This window comes from Bufo gargarizans, chromosome 2, assembly GCF_014858855.1.
Source record: "Bufo gargarizans isolate SCDJY-AF-19 chromosome 2, ASM1485885v1, whole genome shotgun sequence".
NCBI lineage: Eukaryota > Metazoa > Chordata > Amphibia > Anura > Bufonidae > Bufo > Bufo gargarizans.
In genome coordinates, this window is record NC_058081.1 from 137,998,766 (window position 1) to 138,012,354 (window position 13,589).

The window sequence follows — 13,589 nt, forward strand, 5'->3', positions numbered from 1 at the left end:
TAAATCGTTTTCTGTAGAATGGGTCAGGTAAAGGGACTATACACCACATGTTGGTATACAGATTAATGTTGTGTTTGGCAAGGATTTCCTTACTTATGTGCTTCTCGGAGTCCTGATTCCACTTATTGCCTCCTAAGAACCCATTGTAACTTTTCTCATTGCATCCTGCCCAATGCCTGCTGCTAAAATTCAGTCTTACACTCTCAAGTGGACGGCACTAAATCCTTCGCCAAGTGCCGCTGTGGAAATATCCAGAATGCTTTTAAGCATTGATAGCAGATGGCCTGCATATCAAATAGTTGTAAGTCCTGTTAACTTTACATCATTCACCTCAACTTCATTGCCTCATTTTGTATAAAGCACATTATAGATGTGCTTGGCTTTTTCTCTTGCCTTCCATAGTTACATTGATACTTGGGAAAACATTCATTGCTACTGCTGATGGAATTGTTCCCTGACCTTTTTTGCTGGTTCTACAAATGTGACCCTTCCAACTTCTATTTCACAGTATGGCCTGGTTGGTCTACACAGGACTAAGTAGTCCCAAATATTTAGGACTACCTATAGTCTTGTGTATTGCCTATTTGTGTGTGTGTGTGTGTGTGTGTGTGTGTGTGTAGAGAAAGAGAGTATATTTTAAGGGTTTCTGTCACCAGAATTAACCCTATTAAACGAGCTGACTTTAGCGATGTGCATTGGGAGGTTCATCTCCTTTGAGAACATAGGATCAGGCATGTGGAAAACCAACATGCCCATTCTTTCTTCCCTCAATATCCACACATATCGTCACACACCCATATACATAAGATAGTAGGCTTTGCATTTAAAGGGGTATTCCTATTACAGGTTAGATTGGTGGGGGTCCTACTACTGGGATCTCTATCTGTCATGAGAACAGGAACCCTGTACCTCTGATTCCCCAAAGTGAAGGGGCATTGACTCATGCACGCGGACTACAGCTCCATTCCTCTCCACTGGAATTTGGGCGATAGAGTACAGAGCTTAGCTATTTCCAGAACTCCCATGAAGATGAACGGAGCAGCAGTTTATATGCCTGACCTGTTGCTCTGTTCTTTTTGTGGGCTCTAAAGGATACAGTTCTTGTGATTGGTGGGGGTCCCAGCAGTAGGACCCCCCAATGATCTAATAGTTCTCTCCTATTCATAGGATATGGGATAACGTTTCACAGCCGGAATAACCCTTTGAGTACGGTATATATGGGCACTGTTAGAGCTGAATTTCTGTCATATCTTGGGTCGTTGAACCTCCCATAATCCTGGGTTATGATAATGAAATTTTAAGTTGGTTATTATTTGATTTTCACCTATCTACTCAGGCAGCAGCAGCATATAATGACTTTCTTCATTCCCAAGATAATATCCAGGCTTCACATAATGCATAGATATAATTCATTGAAAGATTGAGTTAACACAATGTCCCCCTGCACGAGCTCCCTCCAGGCCTCTTCCATTTATTTGTCCTCTGCTCTTTTGCTGTGACCATCTGACATCATTTGGAGGAGAAGGGTCATTTGGAGCATCCATACACTATGACAGATGTGCATGGGGCAAAATGTGCCAGTAGCTACTGTGTCAAATTCTGCTGAGCATTTCATAAGACTGGACATGTGGCATACATACATACATAGCGCGGTCTCAGACAGCTGCAAGATCCCATTACTGGCAGTAAGGAAATGGCAGGATGTATGTAACCCAAGTGTATTAGAGGAGCAAGTGCTTGCTCTGCACATATCCATTTCCTCTTCCCCTTTTTTTTTTTTCACCATCTTTAGGCACAGTCCAGTATGTGGTACACTTCTCAAAAATGTTTTTTTTTTTTTTTTGCCGTGATCTTACAATTGGTTTTATTCATGATTAGGATAATTATCCCATTGCAGTTGGGTTTAAGGAGCAATTTGACTCCACACAAGCTTATCGCAGGTGCAGGTCCCGTCGCAGCCAGATACCTATTGGCCAAAGGGTGGGCGCTGAGTTAGGAATTAAAGCTTCATTGGTTTTGATAAGAGCTCTGCATTTCTTCCTTCCCACATTTCAGATATAGTCAGATATGAAAACTTAAAGGTATTGTGCAAGAATGGGGGTGGCTTTGGCAAATCCTCCCACTTGGCTGGACCGGTAGAGGTAAGCTTACTTGCCTGCTTTCTGGCTCCTCCTCCTCCCAGCCTGAGATATTCTGCTGGGCTCCATCACTGTAAACGGTTGATACCATTTGCTGCTAATAACTGTCCATGACATTGGCCAACTCCCCTTACGTCATGATAATTAGTCACATGATGGAAGGGGATGGGAGGAGAAGGAGCTGGGAGCCAGCGCGTCTAAAGTAAGCTTCTCTTTACAGGTCCCACCAAGTGTTTGTCACCCTGCATCCACATTCTTGTACAACCCATTTAAGAGGTTGTGTAATGAAGATAACTCCTGTTTGAATTAGATCTGGCTTGCAGTCGGCTGATCAAAGCAGGTCTGGATTCAGAAAATCCCTGCAGTCAGCTGTTAACAGGGGAGGCTGTGGTTGGTGTTAAACTAATAGCCAAACTTGTGGTACATGGACAACCAGGTCCTCCACAGCAAGTGTCACACTTTGTGACCAGATCTCCACTCTAATAGGGCAAATGAGACACCGCCTTTCAGAGTTCATTGTACTAAGTCCAAGTTTCTGCAAATATCCTTTGAATATACAGATACCACCTAGCTTGCTATACCTGTATAGGTAAAAACTGTCCCTTTAGTCAGCGGTGGGATTAAAATTTAACAGGTTCCCTACTTAATGGCAGACATGTGGCATCACTACACGTGTTTACATATACATACACCATATGTATGCAACACACATAAATATACCATATACATGGTACACATACATAAATGCACCATTATATACACTACACACACATACCACCCAACTTTTAAAAAGCCGAAGGAGCTAATCTATGGAATGGAAGCGCTCATCGCCAGCTGCCGCTGTAATTTTAACAACCGCCTCTGGAGAACCTGAGGGAACTGGTTGAATCCCATGACTGCCTTTTAGTAATAAGTATTATAATCGTGTACAGTAATATTATGTTTGATGTCTTGGTCTGTGTTCTTCTACAGTTTGTGAAGAAGGCTTCTACCTGCATCAGAAGACCTGTGTGAAGTCTTGTCCACCTGGCTACACTGGCAGCGTCCAAAGTATCCAATACACACTGGAGAACAGCATAGAGCCACTACTGGCCAATGTTTGTGTGGCATGCCATCCTTCCTGCTCCACCTGCAAAGGCACTAGTCTAAATGACTGTCTTACTTGTCCTGCACACTCACACTACAATGTGCTGGACTTCTCCTGTTCACACCAGGCTCAGATTAGCAGAGAATCTCCACCATTGAAAGAGGTGGTTGAAGAAGCTGTTGCCGTGACCTCAAACTTACCAATAATTGTGGCCAGCCTTAGCTGTGTCATGATTGTCGTCATGTTTGTCTCAGTCTTTTTGTTCCTTCAAGTGCGCTCTGGGGTTATCCTGGGCAAGAAGAAATTGTATATGTTGGACAGTGGGATAATCTCTTACAAAGGGATCCCGTCAGACATGTGGCATGAAGAAGGATTCTCGGAGTCTGAAATAGAGGAGTTTGATCCTCACAATGAGAGAACTGCTTTTATAAAGCAACAGAGTGCCCTTTGACAGTTGTGACATCAGCCCAAAACGTCATGATACAGACTCAATTTAGGTTTGCTTTCAACACTGGACCCGTCTTTGTAGGTACTGAGGTAACCATCAACATTATGATGAGGATTATTCCATCCAGTGCTCTGGCGAAAGTCCAGGAAATGCCTAAAGTTTAATTTTCTCAAGCATTTTTTTTTCCCCATCTATCTTCCTCCTTTTGTCTACTCATCTTTGTGTGGGTTTGTATCATTTTTTTTTTTTATTCTCATTTCCCAGGATGATCTTTTTAAACATACAGTGCCTATGAAATGTCCATACTAGTTTCTGTAGATTTCCTTACTTGACTTTGAAGCAGGTACCATGAACCCTTTCAGTGCCAGAATGAGGACCTATTCTTCAATAATGCAATGGTAGTTGTGATTTATTCCCAGCAAGTAAGTACAATGCGAGAGGTATTGTGGAAGCGCAGAAAATGAATAGCCTGGCTGACAGGAACCTCCTTGTAGGTTGTAAAGCATTTTACAACAATTCAGTGGAAAGCAGTACATCAAAGTCTCCGTTCTGGATTGGTAATCTATGTAGAGAAGCAAGGTCATGTCTCATACACTAATAGGATCGTCTGCCTGGGCTTGGCAGAGGGATATCCCAGTCAACACGCTGCAGAATGTTAATATGCTACAGAGAGTAGCTTGCATTGCTGCCGTTTCTAGGACGAACATATAGTCGCACTTTAGGGGAGCACGCAATTATAGGATGTCTGCATTTTGTAATAGTGAAAATAAGGTTTAGTAACAATGTCTATAGGTTAGACTCGAAGAAAGGCCTGCAGCACAGTTCAGTACTGTGGACCATGGGAGAAATATTGGGTGCTTTGCTTGTTTTTCAGCTCTTCATGGTCACACGGGTTATGTGTAGGCTTCCTGCAGTTTGGTGAGGATTTGTTATTGCCACCCACCCTGGCACCACTGATTTCCATCACAGACTGAGGGGGACCACACAGTATAGATACATATGTAGGCTCTAGTATAGAGAATATTTTCCAAAACGTCTTAGTAATGACAAAAGGATGATAATTGCTGCTTAGACTGTTCACCAAATGTCTTCTCCATTGTGAGAAATGCTGCTATATCTTTCGAGGAGGTGGAGAAAGCCAGAGTAGGAAATACCAAATCAGACCTCTGTAATCTCCTGAATCCCATGCATAGTCTATTCCAAATCTATGATTTTTTTTTTTTTTCTCTTTTCTCTTTTCTCTTTTCTTTTTTCTTTTTATTGCTGTAGAGCAGGGGTCAGCAACATCTGGCACCCCAGCTGTTGTGAAACTCAAACTCTCAACTTACTCAATACCCTTATGTGAGAACTACTAAAACAGCTGAGCAAGTGTGCATGCTGGGGGTGGTGGTTTCATAACAGCTGGGGTGCTGGAGGTTGCTGATACTTGCTGTAGGATGATTAAAATGTAATGGATTTGATTGTGTTCATTGTATGTCAGTAATGTAAAAGGGAGGTAAACTGCGTTTGTGTAGATTTTTCAGTGTGTGTTTTAGTTGTGTTTTTTGAGATAGGATGTTCTTTGACTTTTAGTCTCTTGTTCTACATACATTCCAGATTTATGCCTTGTAAATTGTGTGGTTGAAGGCTCTACTAATCATTAACCGTATGGAACCATCTACAGTAGACTTGGGATGTGTTCACGTGTGTCAGATCTAACATTGAATTTGGCTGGGATTCTGTGTCAATATGTCAGTCAAATCAAGCAGCAGTTCGCATCCCATGTATGTGCGTGGGGTTTCCGCAACTCTGCTCGCATGCTATGGAAATTTTCTGGGCAAAAAAAAATCTCCCATGAAAATAAGTAGCATAATGAAAATGCCATTAATAACAGTGGGGCTAATCTTCATGTTGTTGCAAACTAGTAGCACATCCTTGGCCGAAACCGATGTGTAAACCTTGGCTCTTATAATAAGATACATGTTGAATCTGCAGTATGCAAAACTGATACATGTGAACATACCCTTACTATTTAAACTTTTAAATTTGCATTCTAGATTTGCTTGTGTGTTTTTTTTTTTTGTTTTTTTTTTTTGTTTTTTTTAATGTATGGAAACATCCTAAGAGTTATACCATTGGTACTGCTGGTCACTTCAAGATTGAAGCAATCCCATCAATTCTATAGACCCGAAGCATTCTGACTAAGTTATACTATATTAAAAATGCACATACAGTATCAACACTAGACCAGTTAAGTGCATAGATCAGTGCTTCTATTTTGGTGCCATTGTTGGCATATAGTTTGCAGAAAGCACCAGAGCAATAAGCTCCATCTTTAGAGCATTTTCTTCTGTAATGAGCACAGGCAGTATAATATAATTACATTAATAATATAGCATTCACACTTGTAAAGGAAGCAATTCCATAATAACATACTGCTAGGAAAATTAATATCTATAATATTTCCTACTCTAATCTTCAAAGAGAAGTGTGGCAACCAAAACAGGTGCTCACAGATTAAAAACGTATAAACATATTTAAAAATTATACAAAAAAAAGGTTCTGCACACTATAAATAATGCTCACCTCTAGATATTGTGCTAATAGGCACAACACTATCACATCACCTGTATAGGCGAATGAAATGGTCGGTGCCACAAATTGTTGGATCCTCAGTCTGAGAGCCAGTCATCAGGAGGAGGTATCAGGATTGATGTAATTGATCTTGAGGAAGATCAGCACTAAGTCGAGAACATCTGAAGACTCATCCCAAGACAATTTGGGGTCAGACGTATTTGGGTCTCTGATATGACGCATTTCAGCGTTCTGGATCCTTTTTCACTTCTTTTTCTGGGCTAAAACAGTCTCTGTAAAACTTGAAAAAGTAGCCCAGAATGCGCCGTATCATAGATAACCAAGTCCGATACCATATGGTCTTCGATTGCATCTTGAGATGTTCTTGACTTGGTGCTGATCTTCACAATCAAGCACATCCCTCAGAGAATTTCACTATTTTGCTGTTATGGCTGCTTAACTGCAGGCTAGGTTCTTGCAGGTAACCTATATCCATCACCACATTTGAGCTGGCTATACATTTTAAATAGCTGTGTGACCCCCAACTTCCCCATATTCACCTGCATGCTGGGCTTGGCTGAGTGTGCATGTGTACTCAATAGGAAGATGGGAGTAAAGCTGGATTTACACTAGCCAACTGAGTGGCCGATTGTCAGAAAGGAAGCGTTCCTTCCCGACAGTTGGCCACTCGTTCAGTGAAGGAGACAACGCATTTACATGTAACTGTCTCCTTACCTGTATGAGGACGAGGGATCATACTCGTACAAAATCATGGTTTCTGAGCAGCAGATCACTATTTAGACAGCACAATCTGCTGCCCAGAAGCCATGACTGGTGGTGCCTGCATGAACGACAGGATCGCCGATGAATGAGCGTTTTCGCGGGAACGGTCGTTCCCGGTAATCTGTCTAATTCTCGGGCCATGTAAATGCAGCTTAAGGAGCTGCTAGACACCTCTGTTGGCAGTTTATCTCCCTTTTAGGACAAAAATTAAACATGCATGACCCTTCTTTCCCTGACATCTGCTATTGGGGGAGAGTCAGGACACCGCTATACACATTAAATGGTTGCCATCTTGCCAAAATCACCAGGTTTGGCCTACTTTCAGCTAATGTGTATAGCCACGTGTACTTGGGAACATTGGGACAGATTTACTGACCCGGTGGGTGGTGATTTGGGAGCAGGCTATGATATTGTTAGAGGTTACAACACGAGCCGGGGCATTAATTGCATAGGAGTATCACAATTGCAGGCTTTGAGCTTATTACTTTAAGTATAGTTAACACTGTAACACAAAGGAAGCATTTTTACCCATACATTTATTTAGCGTTTTTAGTAGTTCTTGGCATGTAGTTTCAAACTTCAGCTTAATTTTCACAGGATGGGCAGCTGGCGCCCTGTTACATGGACCTGCTCCAGTTCGGAAAAATACCCTTTACATTGTTGACTTCTTGTTTATCCCATCTAGCTCTAATGACGACTTATCTGACCTGTGCATACCCGGCCTCCGTTTTTGTTTAGCTGCTACTAAAGGAAATAGAACCACCCTGCCAGTCTGGCTGTGAGCCATCACCGTAAACCAGGCTTGTAAGAGTACGCTGTACTCTGCCTGTACTTGAAGTAACAATACACCAAATGTCACAGTTAAGTGTGGCTTTTAGAGAGCCGCCTGATTTGTCTAGATCTATGCTTTGCATGTAAATACCTAAGGGTGCCTTCAGATGCAGCAGATTTTGTGGCAGAAAATTCTGTGACCGAAATCAGTTCCGTTCACCTTTTGCAGCTTGCAGATATCCATGTGCTTGCAGATGGAACAGATTTTATTTCTGCCACAAAATGTGCTGAGAGAAGGCACCCTAAATCTCTTTTCACCTCTACGTTCTAACTTCCTTTGCATATGCCATTATATTTTACAGAAAAAGCTACTTGCAGTACTATATTTTTGCTGGCTAAATGATGGACACAGTGACACCCCATTATAAATCAAGGGGGTCTTTTGGGAGCTGTCAGTATCCATCTTGTTACAGATGCGTCACAGCTTGAATTCAGATTTTTCTGCATCTGTGGCAGAACAAACAGTCGTGTCTCTAAGAGTAGACATGAAGATCATTACAGAACTCTCTGCTCAACCATACAATTATCTACAGACCTTTCTTAAAGGAGTTTTCCGAAATTTTGATACTGATGACCTGTCTTCAGGATAGGTCATCAGTATCAGATCAATGGGGGTCTAACACTCGGGACCTCAGCTGTTTGAGTAGGCACTGGTGCTCCTGTGAGTGCCTTGGCCTTCTCACAGCTTACCAAGCGCAGTGCTATACATAGTATAGCGCCGATGTTTGGTATCGCGCTCAGCCCCTTTCACTCTGATAACTGTACTGTACCTGTAATGAGCTGCCATTTCCATTGAATGACGGTGAGCAGAGATCTTTAAGGGGTTTTTCCAGGCATTTTGTCTAATTACTGTATGGTGCCAACCTGGAGAAGGAAGCCCTTTCACATAGCAATTACCATGCCTATTCCACCCAGTTCCAAACCGGATGTTGCCCCTTCCTTTCCTGTTGAACAGCATTATGGTCATGAACTCGCAGTGCGCCAGTGCAGGGGGAGAGAGGGAGGCCAAGTGCTATGTAAAAGAGAGGTTCCCTTCATGGGTTGGCACCATTTGGTAATTAGGCAAAATGCCCGATGAACCCCTTAAACAGTTTTGAGGAGTTGAAGTAAAACATATTGTGAAAACTTTCTCTTCATTATACAAGAATAACCTTTCGGTGCTAAAACCGAAATACTCTGAGTTGTATGATCTTGTGTTGAGATGAGTCCATGCTAAGGGAGCAAAGTGATAAAATGTGCAAATGTCAATGACTTTGAACTTTGCTCTTAACAGAATGTAAGTGAACTTTGATCATGTAGGTTAATAATTGTCATCTGCTAGAACACACTGTACAAAGCTTATAAAGCATTGTATATTGGGGTTGTCATGTAATGTAGTAAGCCCATCAAATGACGTGTATTTACGCCTGCAGTGTTTACTGTCCCCTGGGTGGTTCTTTGATAGTGATTTCCTGAACGACTGTTGACTGTATATGTCTGGGGCAGTCATCTCACATCTCTGCATGGACATTTTAAAACATCCTTGCAGACATAACAGCAATCAGTAACAGCTATACTTCCAACAGAGAAGGTAGGGATGTTTTTTCACCATCCACTCCTTCCCCATTGCTCTATACACAGCGCTCAACAAGCACTGTATATAGAGATCAGGAGGTAAAGATGCCATTCCTGCTCCCTGCCAGCGGCCATGTATTCGCTGGTGGCTGGGAGTCTGCAGGAGCTGCTAGATCTTACCAGACCCAGACCAGCTTTGCAGTGAGGTTGTATGCCCATGTACAACCTCTGTGGGGGCTGTATTCCCCCTGTAACCAGGATTAATAGGTCAGCCCTAGTTACAGGAGAAATCAGCAATTAATTAAAAAATAAAATGTAATGTTAAATGTCCCCCAAAGATCTAGTCTGACCTGATGGTGGGGCACAAAGTGTAAAATAATATTTTTTTTTAACATTTTAATGAGAAAAATAATCACAGCTTCTAGCCCAGTTCTTGGCTACCATAACCTAAACATTCCTAATATCAAAATGACCTTTATGAAAAGAAGACATTCATAAAAAAAATATATAAACATTTGTTGCATGTTGTGCCATTAGCAAAAAATATAAAAGTAAGAACAGACTTTTTTACCTTTTTACAAAAATTCCTGGTTTATAAAAAAATTTACAAAAAATAATGAAATAAAAATGACAGCACCATGTATCACTGGAAAAAGAAATTATTTACAAAACAGAATGGGAAAGTTAAAGCTTTCAAAGATGCATGTGCTAAAAAACAAATGGAAAATGCATCTTGCCAGGAATGGAGGGGGGGGGGGGGTGATAAATGGCCCAAGTCTTGAATTAAAGATAGTTTAGGTGACCTAGATCAGAGCCACATGTTTATCTAGACGTCTTCAGGACACAAGGGTACGGTGTGTGTATGGGCGCATCTAATGTTCTCTCAGAAGTCACAATTGTGCTACACATTTAAGGGGGAAAGCCACCAGTCCATTCTCTATTATTGCATCACATAATACAGAGATGGTAAAGATGGGTTTGTCATTTTATTCTATAATGCAGTACATGATAAGTCATAGTTTAACACTTTTAGAAATACAGAAAAAACCTATTCTGGCTGCCCAGTATATGCATATATACAGTGCATGCTCTTTTCACACTACCATCATCTGCTCATATTGTATCCATGACGCTAGAGTTTTCAAACGAGTTTCAATGAATCCTGACATATTCCATTGTATTATATTGCTGTCTGCAAAGTTTCTATCTGTTTTATTACATCATGAATTATGCTGACCAGGCTTCATGAAAAAGACAGCAAACTCAGTGCAGGTGTGAACAGAGCTTTAGTTGCAGCATGCTACATCTGCGTGTGTAAACCATATAGCTGCTAGTTTCCTGAAGACTTTAGGAAACGTCCCTCAGGTTTTCCCCCATTCCCATTAGAAACCAACAACCATTTCAGGATCTTTTGCTTTATGATTTTTCTTCCATCGTTGGTGGCAGATATACAAGGGTGCTTTCACTGGCCACATTCTCACAGGTCCATTATTTCGAGGCAGGAAACACCTGGCGTACATTCTGCTCCAGAATAGGAACTGAAATATCCTGTTATAATGGCAGAAAACAATTCCCAACATTTATTAGCACATGAACTGAAACCCTAGTAATGTATGTTATAGCAGCTCACAATTCTAGCCACAGGAGAATCTGTTCACGAGGAAGTTTCACAGTTTGTTTTAACCTAATTTCAGGAATGTTTAGCATTAATATTTAGTAATGTCGTAAGGAGATCTGCCTTGTAAGTGTATTATCTCACCTTATGTTAAGATATTTATTTCTTATTGGGGGAGGGAGACCTGTGGTGGTCTTTGTTTTTATCTAAACCCCAGTTTATATAAGAAAGCCCTTGTAAACCCATACAGATTTCCTGTCTGAGTCCCAGGAGCACATTACTTGCAGTATGTTTTGGTACTTACTAGACTGGGACTGACCATACACTAGATTGCAGTCGGCCAAGTGTGCATGTGTTCTCAATAGGCAGAAGTGAGTAAGGCTACTTTCACACTAGCGTTTTGGCTTTCCGTTCAGGGATCTCGCAAGCGGTCCAGACCGGATCAGTTTTGCCCTAATGCATTCTGAATAGAAAAGGATCCGCTCAGAATGCATCAGTCTCCATTCCGCTCTGGAGGTGTACACCAAAACGCTGCCTGCAACGTTTTTCTGTCCGTCCTGGGATGCGGAGCGAGACTGATCTGTCCTGACACACAATGTAAATGGGGACGGATCAGTTTTTTATGCCACAATAGAAAACTGATCAGTCTCCCATCGACTTTCAATGGAGTTCCTATTATAGCTCCATATAGCATAGTACAGTTTCTGCAGGATCATGCAATTACCCTTTATATCTGTTATCTTTAGATACTGCAAGACATTGGTGAGGGAAATGTATCATTCCCCCATGTCAGTTTTCTGATGTGTAAAAAAAAATAATAATAATAATTTGCAAACCTTGTTTGGCAACTTTTTACATGCCATTGTACCTAAATACAGGCACAAGTGTCATTTCTATGTCGCCTTAACCACTTTCTGAAAAGGGGAGGGGGCAGGGCCAGCAGCCCCAGCACATTTATCTTCTTTTTATGCCAGTTTTTGGGATAAAACAAGACTAAAATCTTTGGCCTCATTTATGACCAGGCCTGCGCCTCATTATAATTTAGTTGCTTATTTCGGCAGCACAGGCGATATCTTAAACGGGTGCAAAAACGCCACTCTGTGATAAGTTTCCCCCTGGATCTCAAAACTGATCAGCTAGTTTTTGCATTCGGTTGCTGTTGGACCCACCAAAATAGGCCAACTGGAAATCCGAACCCCTGTGTTTGTGGAAGAACCATTCAAGGAAAAGATGTTTTGGTTCTTTGGGCTTCAGACAAAATCGTCCAATGTCTGGTGATTCCCCCCACACTAAAAACAAGGTTGCAAACTACACATCAGAACATGATTTTTAACTGTGATTGGGATAAGTATATCTTAAGTGTCTTTTCATTATATTAGTTGTCACGACAGTGGTAATATGACAGGAATGGTTCAGTACAACAGAGCAAGAAAAAGACTAAAGTCTGTCACTGAAGGGGTTACATTGAAGCCAAAATTGGAAGTGAAGAAGCAGCAGGCACTGAAGACACGAGCATTGTTATTATGGACTTGTATCGTACACTATTTGCTAATAGCAAGTAGTGCCCCGATCTACATCTCATTTGTCCTCACTGGTTGTTTTGGTGTTTTTTTGGCATGCTATTTGACATATAGCTTAGGGGTTTGTGTTTTTGGTTTTTTTATTTTTATTATTTTTTTGCTTTTTATTTTATTAAGCATCTTCATCCTGTCAGAAAAGCACCGATTTTAAGGAATCGTAAATTACTCGCGTGCCTTCTCTCAATTTCTGTTAAGATTTATTAGAAATCTCGCTGCTTGTGTGGAAATTTCAGCACAAGTCTGTCAGTAGTCTGAGGACAGCATCACCACAAAATGCCGCTAAATGAGCAATAAAATGGTGTTCTCTGCTGTGACAGCAGGGTGCTGAGGGCATGCCTTGTCTACGGATACCCTAAGAATGTCATTTTACATGTGTTGTATAGGGACTTACTGATCAAGGTCTGGAGACATCCTTCAAAAAGTATTTTTCTAGAGTAATTTGACAATTTCCAGGGCAATCTGCTTGTTCTGAAATGGAGTCAGTTACGCTGAAGTTCAGCAGAAATGCTGCCACATAAGACTATATTTATACAATCTCCTGAAAAATAGAAGAATTTCCGGTTTCTATATGGATTGTAAACCTCTGCTTAGAAATTGGAATCCCTTATTTGTGCAAATGGACAATTTACGGCGCGAGGAGAGAAATTCAAATGAAAAATTATTTTTGTATATTTTTTGTGCACAGTAAATTTTCTTGTAATTTAAACAATACGAATTGCTTCTGACAATTTTTTATTTAATGGATGTTGATATAATGTTGACTAGAAAGATTTAAAGTTATTAAATATTCAAAAACTATGCAACTTGATAGCTGTATCTGTGTCTTATTTACTGTGGATACAAATATGGACCAATGGCTGCTGTTCAATTGTTGTAGAAATTTATATTAGCATGGATTGGACGTCACACACAGGTTTTTAGAGGCTTTTTTGCAGTAAAAACACCAGCTCGGATGTTAGTTGAGGTCTATGGGACATATGAAACACAGGACAAATAAAGT

General features: G+C 41.0%; 1 protein-coding gene across 1 annotated transcript in view; it reads left to right on the forward strand.

Moving 5' to 3' along the window:
• The window catches only part of FURIN (furin, paired basic amino acid cleaving enzyme), a 200,865-nt gene extending 189,393 nt beyond the window's left edge, over positions 1-11,472 (forward strand). Inside the window, exon 16 of the mRNA XM_044279493.1 lies at positions 3,111-11,472. Within this exon, the coding sequence (XP_044135428.1) occupies positions 3,111-3,676 (566 nt within the window). The 3' untranslated portion in view covers positions 3,677-11,472. The remainder of the gene's footprint in view (positions 1-3,110) is intronic.
• The last annotated feature ends 2,117 nt before the right edge of the window (positions 11,473-13,589 follow it).